Source organism: Suncus etruscus, chromosome 7, assembly GCF_024139225.1.
Source record: "Suncus etruscus isolate mSunEtr1 chromosome 7, mSunEtr1.pri.cur, whole genome shotgun sequence".
In the NCBI taxonomy this organism is placed as follows: domain Eukaryota; kingdom Metazoa; phylum Chordata; class Mammalia; order Eulipotyphla; family Soricidae; genus Suncus; species Suncus etruscus.
This window is the reverse complement of record NC_064854.1, coordinates 119,873,128-119,898,749: the sequence shown is the minus strand read 5'-3', so window position 1 is coordinate 119,898,749 and position 25,622 is coordinate 119,873,128. Positions and strand designations below refer to the sequence as shown.

The 25,622-nt window shown below is 46.4% G+C and overlaps 1 protein-coding gene across 1 annotated transcript; it reads right to left on the bottom strand.

The window, feature by feature from the left end:
• Positions 1-1,046: 1,046 nt before the first annotated feature.
• Positions 1,047-7,958, bottom strand: TDGF1 (teratocarcinoma-derived growth factor 1). The gene is made up of 5 exons (XM_049777684.1): positions 7,919-7,958; positions 5,642-5,737; positions 4,475-4,589; positions 3,453-3,562; positions 1,047-1,162 (listed from the first exon to the last, which is right to left on the bottom strand). Exons 1-5 carry the CDS (start codon positions 7,956-7,958, stop codon positions 1,047-1,049), a joined length of 477 nt encoding a protein of 158 aa, XP_049633641.1.
• Positions 7,959-25,622: the final 17,664 nt, after the last annotated feature.

Below are 25,622 nucleotides of genomic sequence, written 5' to 3'. Positions count from 1 at the left end.
TATAGATACAATCTCAATACTTGGTTTACAGCTAAATACATCGTGGATATCTTTTCTTCTATAGCAGTTAAAATAATTGCACAGTGTAAAGAAAACATGCGATCAAGCATTTTGTTGGGACATTAAGATGTCTTGAGGGGAAAAATTGAAGAGGTGTCCTTGATTTCTGTAGTTTTCTATAAATGATAGCAACTGGCTTCACCTTGGCTTTTTGACTTGCTCTGTGTCAGTAGAATCAAACTAAACAATTCATTTCCTTGCTTCTAATTTCTCTCTAATTTACATCCTTGTTTCTACCTAGTCTCCCTGAAGCCATGTCCCTCCAGTAATTCAGCGTCCAATCCCTCTCCTCTATTACTTAAACCTCCTCTCCCACCTATTTCCTCATAAATATGATTCATTTCTTTCCCTTTTAAAATACTGTCATGATTTTGATAGGCTAAGCAAAACTATATTCCCAGTTCTTCACTCTATGCCTTTAATATGAAGGTAGAACTGATTAAATAAGAAACTTTTGAATAAGAACATGTTATCAAGAGATACATGTAGGTAGGGTCAACTTTTAAATTTGGGGGTTCTTCCTAACGGTGCTCGGGAGCCCATGTGGTGTCAGGGAGAGAACCTGGGGCCTTGACTATACTAGGCATGCAATCTAGCCTTTTGAGCTATCTCTTCAGTCCAGAGTTAAATTAAAAAAAAAAAACACACGTTTTCGGGCTAGAGCAATAGCATAGTGGTAATGCGTTTGCCTTGCATGCAGCCAACACAGGGCAGACCACGGTTCGACTCCTGGGATCCTACATGGTCCCCTGAGCCTGCTAGGAGCGACTTCTGAGCTCAGAGCCAGGAGTAACCCCTGAGCGCCACTGGATGTGATCCAAAAACAAAACAAACAAACAAAAAAATTTTATGGGGAGGGCAGAGGAAAATAGCTGGTATGTAGAAAACTTCAGGAACTATAATGAAAATGTCTGAGGTAATAAAAATAAATATCAGGCATCATTGGCCATAAAATGTGCCTGACAAAAATGGCGTGTAGATATGCACTAATGGTAGCTTTGTAGAGCAAGGCAGATGCTAGCCAGTGTAAACATGGTGTACATAGACGGAGCTAATCCCGGTATCCTGGAGGTTGTGAGGTGGTCGTCCATCACTTGGCCATCTGGAAGAGAGGAAGGCAGGTCATTAGAGGAAATCCCTCCACTGTTTATCCTGAATGTCCCAGTGAGCTAGAAATCAGTGAGGACCCAGGTGCTGAGAAGAATGTTTATAGGCTTGACAACACTGACCAGTGAAGGAATCCAGATAAAAACCTTTCAACTATGACAATGATAGTTGGAAAAGATCCCTCTGGACAAGAAATGGGTGCTAAAAGGAGGTAAAGTGATATACATGATACGTCTTTAGTAACATGAGAGAGAGACAGAGAGAGAGAGTGAATGTTTGCTTTAGACTAAGGCAGGCATGGGGAGGGCAGGAAGGAAACTGAGACATTGGTGACAGAAGACATGCACTGGTGAAGGGATGGATGTTGGACATTGTATGACTGAAACTCAGTTATGAGCAACTTTGTAACCTATAACTTACAGTCATTCAGTAAAAAAAATTTTTTTTTTTGGTTTTTGGGCCACACCCGGCATTGCTCAGAAGTTACTCCTGGCTGTCTGCTCAGAAATAGCTCCTGGCAGGCACGGGGGACCATATGGGACACCGGGATTCGAACTAACCACCTTTGGTCCTGGATCGGCTGCTTGCAAGGCAAACGCCACTGTGCTATATCTCCGGGCCCCATCAGTAAAAAATTTATTGCAAGCAGACATACAGGGGCCGGGCGGTGGTGCTAGAGGTAAGGTGCCTGCCTTGCCTGCGCTAGCCTTGGACGGACCGAGGTTCGATCCCCCGGCGTCCCATATGGTCCCCCAAGCCAGGAGCAACTTCTGAGCGCATAGCCAGGAGTAACCCCTGAGCGCTACCGGGTGTGGCCCAAAAACCAAAAAAAAAACAAAAAAAAAAACAGACATACAAACAAAACCCTTTCAATCAAAGTCACCATGAGCCTATTGGCTCTTTAGGGGAGCTCAACCTCTACAGGATGGGTCAGTCCTTGGTCAGACTCTATGACAAGCAGACAGTGAATCCAGGGACTCAAGTTCCAGGAAGAAAATGGGTTCCTCCCCCCACTTACCAGGATGCAAAGCTTCATTCCCTCTCTGGGTAGGGGCCCCATCTACTCAAATATGCACTGATATACTTTCATTTCCTTTATCAATTTAAACACCTCCAACTTCTTTTGGCTTTGGAAACATACCCCATAGTGATCAGGGATTACACCTGGTTTTGCACTCAATCACACCTGACAGGATTTGGAGAACTATATGTAGTGCCCAGGTCAATCACATCCAAGGTCAAGGTCCCTACTCATTCTGCAATTGCTTTATAGCAAACATCTTTAACTTCTTCTTCTTTTTCTTTTTTTTTGGTTTTTGGGCCACACCTTTTTATTTTGTCACACTTGGCGGTGCTCAAGTATTACTCCTGGGCCAGGAGAGATAGCACAGCGGTGTTTGCCTTGCAAGCAGCTGATCCAGGACCATAGGTGGTTGGTTCAAATCCCGGTGTCCCATATGGTCCCCCGTGCCTGCCAGGAGCTATTTCTGAGCAGACAGCCAGGAGTGACCCCTGAGCACTGCCGGGTGTGGCCCAAAAACAAACAAACAAAAAAGAATTACTCCTGGCTCTGTGCTCAGAAATAGCTCCTGGCAGGTGCAGGGAACTTTATGGGATTGGGATGTCAGAATTCGAACCACCATCTGTCCTGGATCGGCTGTGTGTAAGGCAAATGCCCTACCGCTGTGCTATCTCTCTAGCCCCACATCTTTAACTTCTAACATTCATAGCATCAGAACTATGAGAGGCCTCTCAACTTGTTACAGGACAACTTGATTTCAATTCCCTCTAGATGCCTGCCCTTCCTGCCTTTGTTCTTCTGAAATCAATGAAGATCAGTAAGGCCAAAGGGGAAAAGCTGGGGTGGGGGCGTGGAATGTTCACACAGAGACTTCCATGATTTTTCAAAAGCAAAGTGGGTCTCCCTAACCCTGCTTAATGGCTGGGTACCAACTGAACTGTGCCTCCTGCAGACTCAAAGGAAAGGAAATCAGACAGCACTACTGTGCTAAGATGTAACAAGTTTTTTCTTATCTATTTTTCTCAGAATCAGCTCACATTCTGAAATGTGTCCACAGAACCGGCGCAGGATGGCAAGGGTGACTATTTCATCTGGAGTCCTGGGGGTGTTGAGATGCAGATTTTCCCCAAGTCATGAATAGAGATCCCACTAACTAAGCACCTACATGCAACTAATTAACCCAAAATGGCAAAATAAAATAATAAATAAAACAAACAAATAACAAATAAAACAAATTAAAAAATGGGGGGCACTGTTCACTCACCACACCCAGGCAGAAATGCCTGTGAAAAGCAGCGAAGCTGGCCATGCCAGCATTTACACATGGAACATTTCCTGGGCAGCCAACTGCCATGGCGCAGAGAACCACAGTTCCTGTAAATAAAGGAAGAGGGGAAGACATGCATGCATTAGATTCCCCCTCACCTACAGCCTCCTTCCCATCCCACACCCTCTTTAAAAGCTTTATGGGGGGCCCGGAGAGATAGCACAGCGCGTTTGCCTTGCAAGCAGCCGATCCAGGACCAAAGGTGGTTGGTTCGAATCCCGGTGTCCCATATGGTCCCCCGTGCCTGCCAGGAGCTATTTCTGAGCAGACAGCCAGGACTAACCCCTGAGCAACGCCGGGTGTGGCCCAAAAACTAAAAACCAAAAAAAAAAAAAAAAAAAAAAAAGCTTTATGGGGCCCAGAACGATAGCACAGCGGTAGGGCATTTGCCTTGCACGCAAATGACCCGGGACAGACCTAAGTTCAATCCCTGGCATCCCATATAGCCCTTTCCAGGAGTAATTTCTTTTCCTTTTTTCCTTTTTTTTTTTTTGGTTTTTGGGTCCCATCCTGCAGCGCTCAGGGGTTACTCCTGGCTCTATGCTCAGAAATCACTCCTAGAAGGCTCCGGAGACCATATGGAATGCCAGGATTTGAACCACCATCCTTCTGCATGCAAGGCAAATGCCCTACCTCCATGCTATCTCTCCGGCCCCTCCAGGAGGAATTTCTGAATGCAGAGCCAGGAGTAAACCCTGAGCATCACTGGGTGTGACTCCAAAACCAAAATAAAGAAATAAATAAAAGCATATTTGGGGGCGGAGAAATAGTGCATCGAGCAAGACACTTGTCTTGCATGCATCTGACCCAGGTTCAACCCTTGGTGCCCCATATGAGCTTTGCCGAGACTGACCCCGGAACACAGACCCAGGAATAAGCTCTGAGCATAGATGGGTGTGGTCTTCCCAAATAAAACAATTAAAAAAGACAAATAAATAAATAAACAAAAACAAGCTTACTCTTTACGCATATCATGCTCACAGTTGCGTCCATAGAAGGACGGGGGGCAGGCACAGAAGGACCCCAGCATGCAAGTTCCCCCGTTCAGACAGCAGGTTTTGTTGAGTTCCTTACCTGAAATGTAAAAAGCGGTGGCTGAATGGGTGGAGGCCCTGAACAGCCAAGGATCCCTATACAACTCGGCATATACCCATGTACCTGAGAGGGACATGACGCGCTGACAATCACAAATCACACACTCCAACAGGGCTTACTGAATGTTCCCTTGGCCACCTGTGGCCCTGAGCAGAACCTTTCTAAATAGAGGAGAGTGATTGATTTGCAATCCCCAGTGTGAAGTAGAAGTGTGTGAATGAGTGTGCTTCCTGGTTGATGAATAATACAGTCTACAGCTGGTAGGATGCTTGCCTTGTTTTTGTTTTTGTTTTTGGGCCACACCCGGCGTTGCTCAGGGGTTACTCCTGGCTGTCTGCTCAGAAATAGCTCCTGGCAGGCACAGGGGACCATATGGGACACTGGGATTCGAACCAACCACCTTAGGTCCTGGATCGGCTGCTTGCAAGGCAAACACCGCTGTGCTATCTCTCCGGGCCCAGGATGCTTGCCTTGTACACCTGGATTCTATCTCCACCACTCCATATAGACTCCACTAAGACTTGATCTTAAGTGCAGAGCAAAGGATAAGATCTGAGCACTGTTGGGTGTGGCCAAAAAAAAAAACCAAACAAAAGGGGCCAGAGAGATAGCATGGAGGTAAGGTGTTTGCCTTGCATGCAGAAGGTTGGTGGTTCAAATCCTGGCATCCCATATGGTCCCCTGAGCCTGCCAGGAGCGATTTCTGAGCCTAGAGTCAGGAGTAACCCCTGAGTGCTGCCGGGTGTGACCCCCCAAAAACCCACCAAAAACAAACAAAAATAACTACACACCATCTAGGGCTGGGGATTCAACTGCGCAACTTGCTTATAGGATGCTCTGCATTTGATCCTAGCACCTCAAAAAAAGAGTGAGGATACACTGCCTATCTCATCTCCATAATTAAAAGCCCTTCTAGCCTTGACTCTGCTCCAGGACGGGGCCCGCTCTTTTTGGGCAAAGTGGCAAAGGGATTCTCAGTCGCCAAGAACTGGTTCAAAACGAGAACATGGTGGGTGAGGCAAATTACTTACTGTCCAGAATTCCTGAGAAAGACACAAACTGGAAAGACTGAGGATGAAATGCAGGCTCCTTCCGGATCCCAGGACTGTCGCTTCTGATGGCTAGACCTGTGTGAAGGGCAAGTTCATCACTATAAAACCAACACTGGGATTCTGTCTTTCAGGCCCCAGGACACTTGTCAGGGATCAAAAGAACAAAAAGTCTCTCACCAGCAACTAATCCCAAGGCTTTGGAAAGGGCCACGATCAAAATCACACTAGGAAGAGGAAATCAAACACAAGTTAGCAGAACAAAGCAAATAAAGCCCCTTGAATTCACACCGGGCAAGAGCACAGACCACTAAGGAGGAATGGTAGAACACAACACTGCCTTTCTTTCTTTTGGCATTCTTTTTAAATGATTGGGCTCATTCATGCAAATGCAAAGCAAAGTTACAAGCAGCAAGTCTGATATCCGACTGTTTCGATGTGTTTTCTTACTTCTTAGGGTCTGTCCTCAATTCACAAGGTTTTAAATCGGATTAAAATCTATCTTCTTTTTCACGTATGTGTTCCACTGCCAACTATTTTTAAATGGCCACTGGACAGTCTACACGCATGATCGATGAATCACATTTTACAAAAGATTTCATTTTACACCAGGCATTTCAAGAGATTTGCAGATTATGCTGAATGATAATACAAGGTTTGCCTTGCCTGTGAGGATTCCTGGCACCTAAAAGGAACACCCATTCCTACCCCACCCCACCGCACCCCGCCGCTAAGGAATGTGGCCTCAAATCTGCTACCCTGCATTTTTCAAAAGATAGAAAAGTAATTCCAATTACTCTTGTTAGTTTAGCAAATATCGACTACACTTTCTTAGAAGCAGATCTTTGAGTTGGTGGCCATATAGACCTTATTAACAATTTCAGAGTCCGGCCATTAAGCTGATTGAAATGTTCAAAGTAAAACCAACGTCCTATAACATTCAGACCTTTCAGGAAAAACAATCAACCTGATGCCAATTGTCTTAAAAGTTCAAGGCAAACAAAAATCAAGTAGCGCAGAGGTGTAGAACATTCTTTCCAAAACCCACCTACTCCCCAATTCAAGATAGGCTCTTACCTAGATGAGAAATGCTGCATCTTCCTGTAGTCCTTAGCTCCTAACAATTTGGGGAGGGAAATATTAGCAAAATTTTAACTCGCCTCCATTGCCAAAACACCCCAAAGGCAAAATCCGTTTCTGGAAGGGAAAACAGGAACTTGAAGGGGGGAAAATCTCCCAGCGGGAGCCAGGATGTGTGGACAAAGTCAAGTCTTGAGTTCTCAATGAAAGCTTGGACTCTGTTAAGTCAAGGACATGGATTTCAAGGGGATCCTCCTGAGCCTACAACAGCCCCCCCTGGGGTGCCAAGGACGTCCCTCGGGCGGTGGGGAGGCTGAACACCAGAGGGTTCAAAGCCAAAATCTAAACCTCACTGGGGTGGAGGTGAGAGGCCGAGAATGGGAGAATGGGCTGGGCGGAGTCCTGGAAACTGGTTAACTGACCCTGAAGTCTCCATTGTTAGCTGTGGGTCAGATTTTGGTCTGGGACTGGGGTGCAGAGGGAGGGCCTGTGAATCGCTCTTTCTAGTGTGGGGGGGGGGGGGGAAGAAATTGCTTTCACTGGGAAAACCATGTGTGGGTCTCTCAAAGCATTTCATGCGTTTGTTTTTTGGGAAGGGGTGTCCAATTTTATTTCCTAAAGCTTCATCTTGATTTCCCAATAAAAGGATGCTGTGTGCTGGAAGGGATGCACTCTCCAAGGTGGGAAAGAAGGTTAGGCTTTTCACCCAGGACGCAGGATTCCTGGGCAAGTGTGGTCGGGAGTGGCAAGAGGAGGTGAGCGCAGAGCCAGGAGTAACCCCTGAATGCCGCTGGGTGAGGCCCAACAACCAAACCAAACTATAACAAAAAATGTTCAAGTCCAGTCCTTCCTAAAGATCATTCAACTCTTTAATTTCTTTTTTCTTTCTTTCTTTTTTTTTTTTTTGGTTTTTGGGTCACACCCTGCAGCGCTCAGGGATTACTCCTGGCTCCGCTTTCAGAAATCGCTCCTGGCAGGCTTGGGGGACCATATGGGATGCCGAGGATTGAACCCTGTCCACAAGGCAAACACCTTACTGCTATGCTATCTCTCTAGCCCCTTAACTCTTTGATTTCTAAAGCTAAAGAGCTTACCTACCTAAAGTCAGGTAGGCTTACATTCTATTTATATTGTGCGTCATTCTCTTTCCCTTCCCCCATCTCTGGGGGCCGGATTTACCTAGGGCACACAGAACCTGCAAATTCAAGGCCATTTCCATTTCAGCTAATGCCTATAGCATTTAGTCCCCAGGTGCCCGGAAAGAGTTATCCTTTGTTTCTAATACCTGTGGGAGAATGAAACAATAATAATTTTTAAAAAATGGAGAGGGTGAGGGCCCGGAGAGATAGCACAGCGGCGTTTGCCTTACAAGCAGCCGATCCAGGACCAAAGGTGGTTGGTTCGAATCCCGGCGTCCCATATGGTCCCCTGTGCCTGCCAGGAGCTATTTCTGAGCAGACAGCCAGGAGTGACCCCTGAGCACTGCCGGGTGTGGCCCAAAAAAACCAAAAAAAAAAAAACAAATTACAAAAAAAAAAATGGAGAGGGTGAGATAAGGTTCTTCAGTGCTGTGGTGGGTGCCTTTCATTTGTAATCTAGCAGCATTTCCAAATGGCTTCTTTGCCTCCGGTCTTCAGCTCCTTGAGTGGCCGAGCAGTGTGTGAAAGACTTTTGGAGATTCAGAGCACTGGGGAGCCAGGGGGAGCCTGGCCTAAAGCCTGCTTTGCGGGGAGGACCAAGCATAACAGAGCTGACCATCCCCACTCTCATCAAGGTTCCTTAGTAAAGTACACTAGAACTTTTTACTAATCCCAGGACTGCCGACCTAAGGAGGAATGGCTTTTCACTTTCTTTTGTTTGGTTGGTTGGTTTTTGGGTCACACCCAGCTGCAGTCAGGGGTTACTCCTGGCTCAACGCTCACAAATCACTCCTGGAAGGCTGGGGGACCATAAGGGATGCTGGGAATCAAACCACCGTCTGTCTTCAGTTGGCTGCGTGCAAGGCAAATGCCCTGCCGCTGTGCTATCTTTCCAGTCCCTGACATTTCACTTTCTGGGTGAGACAACTAAGGAATAGCAACTTGAATTCAGGGGTCTTTTCCTTGGGGACTGGGTAGGTCTGCCTGCCACTCTTGCACAGTCACTCAAAGAACTTGAGCTGAGACCGTCTTTAATGGGGGACAGGTCCTCCCCATTTTCAAAGAGGGAGGAGGAACCAAAACACCAAAACCTTGAACCAGGCAGTATTAACATGGGGGGTTTGAGAGTGTAGTTTCATCTCAACCCAAGGATGGATATTTCTGCCACTCAAACTTCCTTTTATTCCAAGGTGAGAGCTTCAAGGAAACATCTGTGAGGTCCATGAAGGCAGAGGGGAGGAAAAGGAAAGGCAGTGGCTGTAGGGTAAATGACCTGGGGGTTGGAAGGGGATAGAGGGGCTTTGGTGCTTCATCGACCACTTTTGCTGTTGGATCGGACCCTAAGGTCTGTTCTTTCCTGAGTTAGCTCAGTGAAGAGTGAAAGTGGGTGGGACGAAATAGGTCAGGTGAGATTAGAAAAAGAATAGCCCAGAGTTAAAAAAAAATTCCAAGGGAATGAGCCCAGGATATGCAGAAGATAATCCTCTCAATCATCCAACTCTTCCCCAAACCTTTTGTTTTACCTTTTGTATGCCTTAAACCCAATGCAAAGTGCTCACCAACCCTCTAACAAATATATATACATATATATAAAGAAAAGTTTATTCTCTTCTGCTGGGGCCATTTTATTTACAGATATTCCATACCCCGGCTTCTCTATGCACCCCCCCCTTTCCTTATAGTTTCTGAGTTCCTGGTCCTCTACTTTTCCTTCCTTCCTCCTTCCCTCCCTCCCTGTCTTTCTCCCTCCTTCCTTCTCTCAGACATACCAGGTTCCTACCTCCAATCTTATCACCCCATAACCTCATCCCTCCACTTATGATCCCAGGTTCCCATCTCCAAACGGACTTGACAGATTTTTTTTTTTCAATTTAAATAAGTAATTTGGGTTGTGTACTGGAGTTTAGCTATATCAGGTACCTCACCTCTGCTCCATAGAAGAGCCTGAGGCCCCTGTCCCTTGTTCAGTCCTTTGCTTCTAATCCTGGCTGGTTGAGGATGAGGAGAGAGTGCTGGTACTACTGTATTGTCAGTCAAGACAGTGGTGAGAGACTGTAACTAATGAGAAAGGACAATCGCTGGCTGTCATCGTGGTAACTGCCAAACACTTCTGCCTCCACTAATGGGGGGATGGGGCTGTGTCACTGTTGAAGGGGACAGAGCCAGCCCAGCCCTCGACACCAAGTGCTGTGTCCCAGAGACTCAGGGACGCCAATCTGGGGGAGGGGGCTGCAAGGAAGTGCTGTGAAATGGACTCTCAAAGGAGTGCCAAGAGAAAGTTGGAAGTCAGAACTAAATGCTTTTTTTAAGTCTCAGAATGCTTCAAGTATATTGCACGACGGCTGTGCTGTTGAATATTTAAAAAGCAAGGTCACAGGGCCAGAGAGACAGTACAACTTGCTTTGCATTCTGTTGACACGGCTTCAAACCTCAGCCCTGCCCTGAATGAACCCTGTCAGGGGGGCTCACTAAGCACAGAGTAAGCCCTGAATACTGCAAAGTTTGGTCTCCCCAAACCTCCAATATTAAAATAATAATAATAATAATAATAATAAATCAGGGGCCGGAGAGATAGCATGGAGGTAAGGCATTTGTCTTGCATGCAGAAGGTTGGTGGTTCGAATCCTGGCATCCCATATAGTCCCCTGAGCCTGCCAGGAGCGATTTCTGTCTGAGCATAGAGCCAGGAATAACCCCTGAGCGCGGCTGCGTGTGACCCAAAAACCAAAAATCAATCAATCAATCAGAAAAGTTAACTTTGGAGCTACCATCAGCATAAAAACATCTGGCTTGAAACCTTGCAACCAACTGATGTAAATAATTCTAATTTAAAAAGATACACCAGCAGAAGACATCCAATTCTGAGAAGAGAGAGGTGTGTTAGCTTTTTAACTAACCAGTTTCACTTAAATTCCACGGATGGAGAACACAAAGTTAAAGTCCAACCAAAAAGTTAATGGACAAAACAGCCGCACAGGGTATAAGGTCAAAAGCTACCTTAATCACAGGACTTCGAAGGGACACCTTGAGTCTTACCTTTGTAACATTGTCCTTGGAACTTGAAGCGAGCCAGAAGACAGCCTTAGGCCAGTTTGGGGTAATCCTCCTACTCCGGAGAGGTGGGACCTCGAGCCCAGCCAGCTCTGGGCAAACTGGCAGCTTCAGATAAAAGTTAATGACTGGCTGCAGAGGCGCCCTAGACCTGTTCATTAGCAAGTTAATGGCTTTCTCTTTCCCTTGGCTCCTTTAACAAATGGCAACTATTTTTGCCATTGATCTTTATGTGGGGTTTGGGTTGGATTCCTACTCTAAAAAATATGCAAGGGACTGGAGAGATAGCATAGGGGGATAAAGTGTTTACCTTGAACTTACCCCACCTGGGTAAATTTGAGCCCCCGCCCCTTATATGGTCCCCTGAATCCTGTCAGGAAATGATCCTGAATGCAGAACCAGGAATAAGTACTGAGCCGTCTTGGTTATGGCCCCATACCTCTTACCCTCTAAATCAATCAACCCTGCAGGTCTAATGGGGAAAAACTAGAGTCAGTTTAGAGCTTTTATCTATGGGGACACTTTAAGTGACGTGAAGAGGGTTTCATTTGTGTATCTGGGTTGGGGTACTATCTAGCATGAATTCCTAGGTAGCCATATCATTAACTGTATTTTTTTTTAACTTTTTTTTTTTTTTTTTTTTTTTTGGTTTTTGGTTTTTGGGCCACACCCGGTAACGCTCAGGGGTTACTCCCGGCTATGTGCTCAGAAGTTGCTCCTGGCTTGGGGGACCATATGGGACACCGGGGGATCGAACCACGGTCCGTCCAAGGCTAGCGCAGGCAAGGCAGGCACCTTACCTTTAGCGCCACCGCCCGGCCCCCTTTTTTTTTTTAACTTTTATTGATTGATTGGTTTTTGGGCCACACCCGACGGTGCTCAGGGGTTACTCCTGACACCCCTGGCAGGCTGGGGGACCATATGGGATGCTGGAAATCGAACTGGGTCCCTCCTTGGTTTGGCAAGGCAAAAGCCCTACCGCTGTGCTATCTCTCCAACCCCATTAACTATATTGTTAATGATCTTAGCATGCTGTTGTATGGTGTAGAGAGAGAGATATTGGGGCCACATTCAGCAGTCCTCGGGGGTTAATCCTGACTCTGTGCATAGGACCAATAGGACCCTGGCTGTACTGAGACTTCATTTGGTGTTGGGGATTTGAACCAGAATCACTGAGATTTCTCTCTGTACTCTTTCCACTTGTTTCAGTGTTTTGCAGTGAACTTCCTTGTACCTCTAGCTTGGTGAAGGTGGTGGTGTGATTGCTTTGTGTACAGCTGACCTGGATTCAATCCCCAGTATCCCATATGGTCTCCTGACCACTGCCAGGAGTAATTCCTGAGCACATAGCCAGGAGTAACCCCTGAGCACCACTAAGTGTGACCCCAAACACACACACACACACACACACACACACACACACACACACACACACACAGAGAATTATTGCCTTCTGGTTAAAGGATGATGATGACTATTTCTTGGAAATGATCTTTATTCTGTGAGGTTTTTTTTTTTTTTTTTTTTTGGGTCACACCCGGCAGGGCTCAGGGGTTACTCCTGGCTCCATGCTCAGAAAATCGCCCTTGGCAGACATGGGGGACCATATGGGATGCCGGGATTCGAACCACTATTCTTCGGCATGAAAGGCAAATGCCTTACCTCCATGCTATCTCTCCCGCCCCCTTATTCTGTGAGTTAATGATAGATTTAAACACCTTAAGAGGCAAGTACAGGGCCTGGAGAGATAGCACAGCGGCGTTTGCCTTGCAAGCAGCCAATCCAGGACCAAAGGTGGTTGGTTCGAATCCCGGTGTCCCATATGGTCCCCCGTGCCTGCCAGGAGCTATTTCTGAGCAGACAGCCAGGAGTGACCCCTGAGCACTGCCGGATGTGACCCAAAAACCAAAAAAAAAAAAAAAAAAAGGCAAGTACAATGAAAACTGAAACTCGTTGGAGTCACTTGGGTATGAGGACTATGTACCCCCCAAATGACCAATGGATAAATGTCAGCTTATTATGATACATTTGCATAATAAAACCACACCCACTTGTGCATTTGCAATTTGCCACTCCTGGAAGAGGCCAAGTATAGTCAAGACCTGAGTAGCACAGTGACTCCAGGATATATCCACACTACAGTTCTCTTCCTTTCCTGAAAAATCTTTTGAGTATTCCACCCATAATTAATACTCCTTTACCATCATAAACGAAATATTTGTGTGAGCCAGGGTTACTCTCTGAACAAAGCCCAGACTCTTCTTATGGACTATGACGGCTTTTTTTTGTTTTGTTTTGTTTTTGGGCCACACCCGGCGGTGCTCAGGGGTTACTCCTGGCTGTCTGCTCAGAAATAGCTCCTGGCAGGCACGGGGGACCATATGGGACACCGGGATTCCAACCAACCACCTTTGGTCCTGGATCAGCTGCTTGCAAGGCAAATGCCGCTGTGCTATCTCTCCGGGCCCCACTATGATGGCTTGTAATTCCTAAATCAATTCTTTCTAGTCTTTATTACTCTAATACCCTTGAATTCTTTTCTGTGTAGGCCAGACAAACCTGGCATCCAGATTGGGACCTAAGGGTTGAGGTTCTGATTTTAGTAAGATTTTTTTTTTTTTTTTTGGTTTTTGGGCCACACCCGGCGGTGCTCAGGGGTTACTCCTGGCTGTCTGCTCAGAAATAGCTCCTGGCAGGCACGGGGGACCATATGGGACACCGGGATTCGAACCAACCACCTTTGGTCCTTGGATCGGCTGCTTACAAGGTAAACACCGCTGTGCTATCTCTCCGGGCCCAGTAAGATGTTTTAAGACTGGACCTCACAGGCCCAGAGAGATAGCACAGCGGCATTTGCCTTGCAAGCAGCTGATCCAGGACCAAAGGTGGTTGGTTCGAATCCCAGTGTCCCATATGGTCCCCTGTGCCTGCCAGGAGCTGTTTCTGAGCAGACAGCCAGGAGTAGCCCCTGAGCACTGCCGGGTGTGGCCCAAAAACCAAAAAAAAAAAAAAAAAAAAAAAAAAGACTGGACCTCACTAATGAGAGACACCTCACTATCCCAGGGCTGGCATTTGAATTCAGAAGGGGATTCCCTTCCTGCAAGGCAGTTATTTTCATGTTACTGTCCCTTATTATCTGAGAACACGCTGAGAAATCAAACCACTATTCTATTGAGATCCCTTTGGATTGCATCTTCAGGAATTGGAATAAATATAAACCCTGCCTCTCTCCCACCAAACCCCTCCCCAGCCACTAAAGAAGCATCTAATCTCCATTTGTAACACCACCAGGCCCCAGGACTGTTCTAGCAGATTGAGAGATAAGGTCAGTGAGCTTAAATTTTACCAACAATTGACTAGTTAGACCTCTTTTGCTATGAGTAACAGAAATGGGCGGGTTTCCTACATTTAGTCTCTTGTGAGCTTTCAAGGTAAAGCAAGAATGTGTAGAACTCACCCACTAGATCCTGCAACACTGGTCCTGCTCAACTCTTCTCCCATGAGATCCTAGGACTGAGCTGAAAACTGCACCCAAGCATGCACCAGTTCACAAGTCCCCACTCAGAGGTAATCGGTTATCTTTAGAGCCATTTGACTCTTGCCCCTGATACCCATTTATGGGGCCTACATGGGCTCCTTTAGTCTAGTCTGCCTGTTACAGGAGATGGCCAGGAGAGGCTAGACTTTTTAAACAAACTCTGGAGAAGTTCACAGGTGGCCCTATGAGATCTATTTGGGGGTTCATGAGGCTCACCCTTGCAGTTGATTTTTCCAAAAGTGTCAGCATAAATTAAGAAAGATACCTGAGAGGAGAGGGCCATTGGCCTTGGGTATGGAAGTCACATGACCTCAACCCCAAGATTCTTATAGGTTGTGCTTTTTAAGTGACAGAATGCTCCTTGCTGGTGATTTTTCATCTTAAGGAGATAAGACCATCTGGAGACCATCAGCAAAGGGAAAAAGTGGAGCATTGAGAACAAAGGAAACATTTTAAGAATGCTAAATATTTGAGGGAAGAAAAATAGATTAAAGATAGCATGGAGGTAAGGCATTTGCCTTTCATGCAGAAGGTCATAGGTTCGAATCCCAGCATCCCATATGGTCCCCCGAGACTGCCAGGAGCGATTTCTGAGCGTGAAGCCAGGAGTAACCCCTGAGCGCTGCCGGGTGTGACCCAAACAAAAAATAGATTAAAATCCAAACAGTTGGGTCCAGAGTGGTGGTGCAAGCAGTAGGGCGTTTGCCTTGCATGCACTAATGTAGGATGGACCGAGGTCCCATCTCCCGGTGTCCCATATGGTCCCCCAAGCCAGGAGCGATTTCTTAGCATATAGCCAGGAGTAACCCCTGAGGGTCACCGGGTGTGGCCCAAAAAACAAACCCAAACTGTTGGGGGCTGTAACAACAGCACAGTAGGCAGGGTGGGCACTTGTGTTGTACACAGTCATCCTAGGTTTGATCCCCTGAGACCAGCCAGGAGTAATCCCTGAACACAGAACCAGGTGTAAGCCCTGAGCACCACCAGGTATGGCCCCCAAACCAAAACAACAGCAAAACCAAAACAAACATCCCCTTAAACCCGCAGTCTTTTCAGAGCTGCTGCCCAATTTTTGGTAATGGCCATCCTATTCCCAACATCTCCAATTGTTAAGGGGAAATATATGAATGTAGATATTAGATGATTATAATAGTTCAAATAGTGGCCGGAGAGATAGCATGGAGGTAAGGCATTTGCCTTGCATGCAAAAGGACAGTGGTTCAAATTCCGGCATCCCATATGGTCCTCCGAGCCTGCCAGGAGCGACTTTTGAGCTTAGAGCCAGGAGTAACCTCTGAGCACTGCCAGGTGTGACCCAAAAATCAAAATCAAAACAAAACAAAACAAAACAAAAGTAGTTCATATAGGTAATCAGATATGATACCTGTTAAGCCTTTCTCCACCCCTGCCTTGACCTGGAATTTCACCTTGAGACATCAACAGCCTGCTACCCTGGTAACCATTAGCCAATGCCCCTGCTAAGAGGAACATGACATATTTGGGCAAAAGAATGGACTTTTGGGGGCCGAGCGGTGGCGCTCGAGGTAAGGTGCCTGCCTTACCTGCGCTAGCCTAGGAGACGGACCATGGTTCGATCCCCCGGCGTCCCATATGGTCCCCCAAGCCAGGAGCGACTTCTGAGCGCATAGCCAGGAGTAACCCCTGAGCGTCACCGGGTGTGGCCCAAAAACAGAAAAAAAAAAAAAAAAAAAAAAAAGAATGGACTTTTGCTCATTCTTTCTAAGGTTTCCACCTTATTTGAAAAAGGACAAACTCACCATCTGATTGGACATTGTGTTTGAATCTAGATTAGAGATTGGTGCATTCTACAAGCCCTACTTTCCATATCAACCCTCCTCCTAAGGTTCCTTAAACCTATAAAAGATACTCCCTAAATTGCCTGGGGTTTCTGGTTTCAGTCCTATGACAGAGCCTACGCCCCAGCTAGCGGGAATCAATACACCTGTTTGTTAATTGCATTTTCTTTATCTAAGGTGGTGGGCTTTCTCAGACCCAACACAATAAAGTCTGCCACTGTCCTGCCTTGGGTCTCCTGAGTAAATTCTTTCTTTTTTTTTTGGTTTTTGGGCCACACCCGGTAACGCTCAGGGGTTACTCCTGGCTATGTGCTCAGAAGTTGCTCCTGGCTTGGGGGACCATATGGGACACCGGGGGATCGAACCGCGGTCCATCCAAGGCTAGCGCAGGCAAGGCAGGCACCTTACCTTTAGCGCCACCGCCCGGCCCCAGTAAATTCTTTCTTAAAGAGAACAAGGACTGAGACAACAATGATGTCTCTTCACCCAGAAGAAAAAGGCTCAAGAACATAGTCAGTAAGTTTCTAGTACTGGAATTGCTTGGTTCAGGAGGGGATATTCCTGAGTTATTTCCTCAGAAGACTGTACCAATCCTTACAAGCTGGCTAAAAGAAACATCTTTACCTTTGCTAATATTTTTTTTTTTTTTTGGTTTTTGGGCCACACCCGTTTGACGCTCAGGGGTTACTCCTGGCTATGTGCTCAGAAATTGCCCCTGGCTTGGGGGGACCATATGGGACACCGGGGGATCGAACCTCGGTCCTTCCTTGGCTAGCGCTTGCAAGGCAGACACCTTACCTCCAGCGCCACCTACCCGGCCCACCTTTGCTAATATTTATGTTAAAATAGTATTCTCCTCTGGAGTGAAAGCAGAGTATTAAGGTAATAAGTAGTAAGCAGGGGGCTGGAGAGATAGCATGGAGGTAAGGCGTTTGCCTTTCATGCAGGAGGTCATTGGTTGAAATCCCGGCTTCCCATATGGTCCCCCATGCCTGCCAGGAGCAATTTCTGAGCCTGGAGCCAGGAATAACCCCTGAGCACTGCCGGGTGTGACCCAAAAACCACACACACACACACACACACACACACACACACACACACACACAAAAGTAGTAAGTAGTAGTCAGTAGTATGGCCTTGCACATAGCCACCTGGGTTTGATCCCAGTACCTATATGATCTCCCAAACTGCCGGGATTAATTCCTGAGCACTGTGAGGTGTGTCTCCAAAACAAAACAAAACAAACAAAAACAAATAAACAAATTATTCTTTGTTAAATTTACATTGTTTCTTATGTTTTTCCTGTTTTTTTTTTTTTTTTTGCACTTTTGTATGTATTTTCCTTCCTTTTCTCTTTGTTTGTATGTTTGTATGTTTCTTTGTTTTTTGTTTTTAGGTCACACCCGGCAGCCCTCAGGGGCTACTCCTGGCTCTGTGCTCACAAATTGCCCCTGGCAGGCTTGGCGGACCATGTGAGATGCATGCAAGGCAAATGCCCTACCGCTGTGCTATCTCTCTGGCTCCCTTCCTTCCTTCCTTCCTTCCTTCCTTCCTTCCTTCCTTCCTTCCTTCCTTCCTTCCTTCCTTCCTTCCTTCCTTCCTTCCTTCCTTCCTTCCTTCCTTCCTTCCTTCCTTCCTTCCTTCCCTCCCTCCCTCCCTCCCTCCCTCCCCTCCCTCCCTCCCTCCCTCCCTCCCTCCCTCCCATATCCAGTGGTATTCAGTGCTTATTCTTGTCTCTGCTCAAGGAACACTCCTGGTAGACTTGGAAACCCCTCATGGGATATTGGGGATCAAACCCTGGTTTGCCTCATGCAAGACAAGCACCCCATCCATGGTACTATTTCTGACTATTTCTTTTACTAAAACCTGCCAGGTATCTTAAAAAGAACTTGAACTACATCTTTCTTTGAAACCACCCAGATGCTGTTCGCTCTAAAAAAACTTTAACCCTTCCTGACTTCTAGTTGCACTGAGGAAACCTGATCAGGGAACCAAGACTCTGAAGGTGCCAAGGCCTTCTTCTGCATGCAAAGCCTGTATTCTAGCCTATTGCACTCTCTCTATAACGTCCAGAGTTCACCTTGTGCTGATAACACTGAAAGACAAGCTGCTGATTTTCTTATCTTTCAAGCTGTTGGTTTTCTTATCTTTCTATTTTTTTTTTAGAGGGGGTGGGGAAGGGCACACAGGCAATGAAAACTTTCTGCACTCCAAGATCACTTCTGGTGGTGCTTAGGAGAACATAAGGGATGCCAGGGATCAAATCCAGGTCAAACACATATAAGGCAAATGTCTACTTTGTATATATAACTCTGACCCTTTCCTTGTCTTTTTCTTTTTTTCTCTTGGTTTTTGGGTCACACCCAGCGGAGCTCAGGGTTTTCACTCTTGGCTCTGCGCTCAGAAATCGGTCCTGGCTGGCTCAGGAGACCATATGGAATGCCGGGATTCAAACAGTTGTTGTTCCGAATCATCTGCATGCAAGGCAAATGCCCTACCTCTCTGCTATCTCTCAAGTCCTTTTCTTTCTTGTCAGAAATATAATCATCTAGAAACCTTTTGTTTTCCCACTCTCTAGGGCCGTGTCCATCTAAGTGTGCTTCTTTTGGAATAAGTCCATCTTCATACACCCCATCTACAGCTGACACAATAATTTAGTCTCAGCTTTACTTATTTTCTTTTTTTGGGGGGGTGGGCACCACTCCTGGGGGTGTTTAGGATTACCTCTGGCTCTGCACTCATAAATTACTCCCAGCAAGCTTGAGGACCAGATGGGATGCTGGGGATCGAACCCAGGTTGACTGTGCAAGGCAAATGCCCTACAGCTGTGCCATATCACTCTGACCCCTAGCTTTACTTTCTTAAAAAGGGTGGGGTGGGGGCCGGGCAGTGGCGCTAAAGGTAAAGTGCCTGCCTTGCCTGCGCTAACCTTGGACGGACCGCGGTTCGATCCCCCGGTGTCCCATATGGTCCCCCAAGCCAGGAGCAACTTCTGAGCACATAGCCAGGAGTAACCCCTGAGCATTCCCGGGTGTGGCCCAAAAACCAAAAAAAAAAAAAAAAAAAAAAAAGGGTGGGGTGCAGAATTATGCCTTTGAGAAGAACCACAGGAAAACAACACACTTCCCCTGTCCTGAGCCAGGAAATACAACAAATGCCCGCTCCTCCCAACAATAAAGGAAAGAAAAACAATGTGCAAGCAATAATAAATTGGGGACAACTTATTCCAGAGAGTTCAGCAGTCGAAAACAAAATAATGTTGATGCACTTAACTGCGAATTGTGTCAGGGTGCAAGGCAAACGCCCTACCCACCGTGCTATATTCCAGCGGCAGAATACTCTTTTATTTTTCTTAATTTTTTTTATTACAACGCAGTGATTTTCCAAGTTGTTCATAACAGCCATTTCAGGCATTAAGTGTTCAAACACCAATTCCAACACCAATGCTCACAATTTTCTTTCTTTCTTTTTTTGTTTTTTTTGGTTTTTGGGCCACACCCGGCATTGCTCAGGGGTTACTCCTGGCTGTCTGCTCAGAAATAGCTCCTGGCAGGCACGGGGGACCATATGGGACACTGGGATTCGAACCAACCACCTTAGGTTCTGGATCGGCTGCTTGCAAGGCAAACACCGCTGTACTATCTCTCCGGGCCCTAATGCTCACAATTTTCAACTCACTAGCCTAGCCTACTCCCTTGCAGGCACAAATAAATTGACTTCATATGGTTATAACACAAAGGCAAATGGAATGACCCAAACTTAGATCAACAAGGGTCAATATGAAATGAGTGTTCTATCTCTTCATGGTGTTTCTGAAGTCAGTGTTTTAGAATTTACTGGGCTATGGGGGGTGCTATCTAAGCTTCTGTGTTATTGTTTAGACTCACTGAGCTTGGTGGTCTTTTATGTAACTTTACTATAAGATTTTCTGTGATATTATTGGGCTGACACTACATGAAATTTTTTTTTTGTTTTTGTTTTTGGGTCCCACCCAGCAGCGCTCAGGGGTTACTCTTGGCTCTACGCTCAGAAATCGCTCCTGACAGGCTCGGGGGGGACCATATGAGATGCCAGGAGTCAAACCACAGTCCTTCTGCATGCAAGGCAAATGCCCTACCTTCCTGCTATCTCAGGCCCCACTACATAAAATTTTGAGATGTCAGTCAAACTGTCCAAGATCTATAGGTTTGATAAGGTTAAGTTGTAGGGCTGGATCATTTTTTTTGTTGTTGTTTTTGTTTTTAGGTCACACCCAGTGATGCTCAGAGGTTACTCCTGGCTATGCACTTAGACATCGCTCCTGGCTCCGGGGACCATATGGGACGCTGGGGGATTGAACTGCGGTCTGTCCTGAATCGGTTGCGTGCAAGGCAAATACCCTACTGCTGCGCCGTGGCTCCGGCTTCTGGATCATTTCTGTAGGAGGTGTAGCACTGGGCTGTTATGGTTTTTTATTTTTATTTTTATTTTTATTTTTATTTTTATTTTTTTTTTGGTTTTTGGGCCACACCCTGTGACGCTCAGGGGTTACTCCTGGCTATGTGCTCAGAAGTCGCTCCTGGCTTGGGGGACCATATGGGACGCCGGGGGATCGAACCGCGGTCCTGTCCAAGGCTAGCGCAGGTAAGGCAGGCACCTTACCTCTTGCGCCACCGCCCGGCCCCTTATTTTTATTTTTTATTTATTTATTTTTCCCACCCCCCCCCCCCGGTTGTTATGGTTTAATGCAGAAAGGGGAGTCTGTCCCCCAGCCATTCTGAGAATTCCCCAGACATATCAGCCGCGACCAGACTACTTGGGAAATTTGGTATTTCTTGCATTATTTTCTTTTGGAGTTTGGTAGACGAGCAGGGCTGTTATTCTGCCAGGAAGATGGCAGGTGTGGGAGGAGGTAATTGGGTTTTCCAGTGGTGAGATGTGTGTGTGTGTGTGTGTGTGTGTGTGTGTGTGTGTGTGCACACGTGAGCTCGAGCCAATGCATACAGGTGTTGGGGGAGCACCCGCCCATCCCCATTCTGAAAATATTCCAGTTTTCAGCCCATAGGCTAGTCCCACCTGTGATCATATAATTAGAGTCCAGTCACAAAGCTGGGCTGTTTCTGGCAAACTGTAGGGTGTTGTGGTTTCAGGCAGAAAGGTAAATTTGCACCCACTCATTCTGAGAATGACCCAGGATATCAAACCAGACCAGACTACCTGGAAAGAGTTGGCAGCCATTATTTTCTATTTTTTCTGATTTAGAATTTTTTGTCACTAAAAATCTCTTTCCCATCAAATGCAACAAATATAGACCTGTCAGTTACTCTGTGCTGAATACTGTGGAGAGAAAGGATCTCCAAAATTATGCTCCTGATTCCCTTAAGCTACTCCCTATATATATAGCAAAACCTGAAATCTAAGCCAAGAGCCAATTTACTGTTAGCAAAATACTATTGAGTGGAGAAGAGCCATTTCTTTCCAATTCCCTGAAGGATAGATAGGTCACAGTCAGGCTGCAACTAACAAATGGATGGTTAAGCAGACAGACTCCTAGAAATATTTTTGGGCAATATTGGGTCTTACTTGGTTTCACATGACCTGGAAACTCATTTAAAAGTGCTTCCTGGTGCTGGATTGATAGCACAGCGGTAAGGCATTTATTTGTCTTGCATGCAGCCAACACAGAACAGACCCCGGTTCAAATCCCGACATCCCATATGGTCCTCCGAGCCTTCCAGGAGTGAGTTCTAAGTGCAGAGATAGGAGTAACCTCAGAGCACTGCCAGTTGGCCTACAAACAAACAAACAAAAAGTGCTTCCTTAAGAGGCTGGAGTGATAGTACAGTGGGTAGGGCACTGTATCAAAAATAGACAGAATTGCTCCAAAACCAACTTCCTGAATGTGAGTGATTTGGGGCACTTTTTAAATTTTGTTTTGTTTTTGGACCACACTGCCTGCACTCAAAGGTACTGGTTCTTTGCTCAGAAATCGCTGCTGGCAGGCTCGGGGAACCATGTGGGATGCTGGGGATAGAACCTGGGTCCATTCCAGGTCGGCCTTATGTAAGGCAAACGCCCTACCACTATGCTATCACTCTGACCCTCTGGGCACTTTGAAGTGCACCCCACTCTGTGGAAACAGCTGAGCCAAGCTGGGCTTCTCACTGCAGAAACGGAACTGATAAATAAGGATTGTAGTAAGTCGCTAAGTCAGTGTCGATTATTATGCAGCAATGTGAAACAAAGCAAATACTTTTAAACTTGATTTTGGTGTTTCTTTTTTTTTTTTTTTTTTTTGGTTTTTGGGCCACACCCAGTGGTGCTCAGTGGTCACTCCTGGCTGTCTGCTCAGAAATAGCTCCTGGCAGGCACGGGGGACCATATGGGACACCGGGATTCGAACCAACCACCTTTGGTCCTGGATCGGCTGCTTGCAAGGCAAACGCCGCTGTGCTATCTCTCCGGGCCCGATTTTGGTGTTTCTTGAATTTGTAAAAGTATACAGTAGGGGCAGACAAACCTGGTTTGATCCCTGGCATCCCATATGGTCCCCAGAGCCAGAAGCAATTTCTGAATACATAGTGCAAGCTAATGCCCTACCACTGTGCTGACTCTCTGGCCCCAATCATTACCTCCTTTTTTTTTTTTTTTTTTTTTTGTAATTTTTGGGTCACACCCGGCAGTGCTCAGGTAATTCCTGGCTCCAGGTTCAGAAATTGCTCCTGGCAGGCACGGGGACCATATGGGATGCCAGCATTTGAACCGATGACCTCCTGCATGAAAGGCAAACACCTTACCTCCATCTCTCCAGCCCTCATTACCTCCTTTTGACTTCCTTCCTTCCTTCCTTCCTTCCTTCCTTCCTTCCTTCCTTCCTTCCTTCCTTCCTTCCTTCCTTCCTTCCTTCCTTCCTTCCTTCCTTCCTTCCTTTCCTTCCTTCCTTCCTTCCTTCCTTCCTTCCTTCCTTCCTTCCTTCCTTCCTTCCTTCCTTCCTTCCTTCCTTCCTTCCTTCCTTCCTTCCTTCCTTCCTTCCTTCCTTCCTTCCTTCCTTCCTTCCTTCCTTCCTTCCTTCCTTCCTTCCTTCCTTTTTTTCTTTCTGTCTTCCTTCCTTCCTTCCTTCCTTTTTTTCTTTCTGTCTTTCTTTTTTTGTTTTTTAGGGCCACACCCGTTTGATGCTCAGGGGTTACTCCTGGCTAAGCGCTCAGAAATTGCCCCTGGCTTGGGGGGACCATATGGCTTGGGACACCTGGGGATCGAACCACTGTCGTTGTCCTTCCTTGGCTAGCGCTTGCAAGGCAGACACCTTACCTCTAGCGCCACCTCACCGGCCCCTCCTTTTGACTTTCAATATTAAGACAGCCTTTTGGATGTCTTTGTCCCGATCTCTGTGCAGATCAGTGGAGATTGTACAATGGACTCTCTTGGACCTCACAGCACCCTTTCTCTTCATCACCACGCTAAAACACACTCCCCAATGACATTTCCCCCATTTTACATGTATTCTCCCCAGTATGTGATAAATGTTTGTGTCCAATCATGCATGCTCCTTGGTTATGCATACCTATTCCCAATACCTGTGCATGCTTTTCCCTAAAAAGTGATCAAACATGCATAAGCTGTCCCATCACCTAACTTTACCAGACAGAAAATCAAAACCCTACTTCCTCTCTATGTAGCTTGTGCTAGTCAACCTTGGTAGATAGGCTTCCCAACTGAAGTTGCTCTCCTGTCAATAAAACCCCTTATTTCTAGGGCCGGAGAGATAGTACAGCAGTAGGGCATTTGTGTTGCAAGCGGTTGACCCAAGACCAAAGGTGGTTCGAATCCCCCAGCATCCCATATAGTTTCCCCCCCCCCCCCAGCCTGCCAGCGACTTCTGAGTGCAAAGCCAGGAGTAACTCCTGAACGAAGCTGGGTGTGGCCCCAAAACAAAAACAAAACAAATAAAAAAAACCCTCATTTCTATCTAGTTCGTCTGTGTTTGGAGAGCAGTCATAGTCATGGCAGCTCACAGTTCTTATCACTTGGCACATAACAGGAGGACTGAATGATGAGTCTCAGATAAAGGCACACAGAAAGGCAGTAACATCTTTGGGGCCGAAGTGATAGCACAGCCTTACCTTGCATGTGGTAGACCTGGGATGGACTGGGATTAGATCCCTGGCATTTCATATGGTCGCTCGAGCCTGCCAGGAGCCATTTTTAAGCAAAGAGCCAGGAGTAACCCCTGAGCACCTACGGATGTGGCCCAAAAATAAACAAAACAAAACAAAACAAAAGGCAGTAACATCTATCAAGAACCTACCTATGCCAGGGCTATCTATAGTGAGTATTTATTTTAGGGCTTCTCAGGGAATAGGTGTTGATAAATCCCTGAAGGCTAAGAAGCTGGGATTAAGAAACCTGTTTGGAGACTATGGAATGAACTCATCTTCCTCTCTAACATAAAACATATTTGCTGAGAAACCTCAAGAAGCATGGCCTGGGATATGGGCATCAGTGGGCACAGCAGTGGCCCTGAAACACTGACACCAAGGTTATAATTGCATCTCTCTCACTCACTGTCAAGTGAATCATTTCATGACACTATCAAGAGTCCTAGTCTTTGAAAACTTACATCCATGGGCCCGGAGAGATAGCACAGCGGCGTTTGCCTTGCAAGCAGCCGATCGAGGACCAAAGGTGGTTGGTTCGAATCTCGGTATCCCATATGGTCCCCTGTGCCTGCCAGGAGCTATTTCTGAGCAGACAGCTATTTCTGAGCAATGCCGGGTATGACCCAAAAACAAAACAAAACAAAACAAACAAACAAAAAAAAAGAAAATGTCTTCTTTACAGTCACCTAATTTTTTTGGGGGGGTCACACCCCGCAGTGCTCAGGGGTTAATTCCTGGCTCTATGCTCAGAAATCTTTCAACACCATTTTACCTTCACTTGGGAAGCATTTCAATGAAAATTTAGGATTAAGATTTTTTTTCTTCAGATTTTTAAAAAATTATTTTATTTAACCACTGTGGTTTACAAGGTTGTTCATAATCCAGTCCCACCCCACTCCCCCAGTTACACAGTCGTTCATGATTGAGTTTCAGTCTCAGTCATCTCTCTCTCTCTCTCTCTCTCTCTCTCTCTCTCTCTCTCTCTCTCTCTCTCTCTCTCTCTCTCCCCCTCTCCCCCCCCCCCTCCTCACATGGCAAAGTCGCCCCCTAGGGGGCACTCCAGAGTGTTGTATCAAACCCACAGGCCAGCCGGATATGGTCAACTTTCCTGGTACCAATGACACTGCTCACAGAGGAGCCATTGGCACAGATCTGAGTTCTGAACTCTTTCTGTTAAACCTATATTTGTGAAGAGGTCTGGCC

What these genes read in the sequence shown, in the direction of transcription:
- TDGF1 (XM_049777684.1), bottom strand. Translation starts at nt 7,958, where the DNA reads ATGGAAATGGCCTTGAATTTGCAGGTTCTGTGTGCCCTAG. An exon ending in GCAGGTTCTGTGTGCCCTAG is followed by an intron (nt 5,738 to 7,918) that starts GTAAATCCGGCC and finishes CCCTTCACACAG; the next exon opens with GTCTAGCCATCAGAAGCGAC. An exon ending in GGCATTTCTGCCTGGGTGTG is followed by an intron (nt 1,163 to 3,452) that starts GTGAGTGAACAG and finishes CCTCTCTTCCAG; the next exon opens with ATGGCCAAGTGATGGACGAC.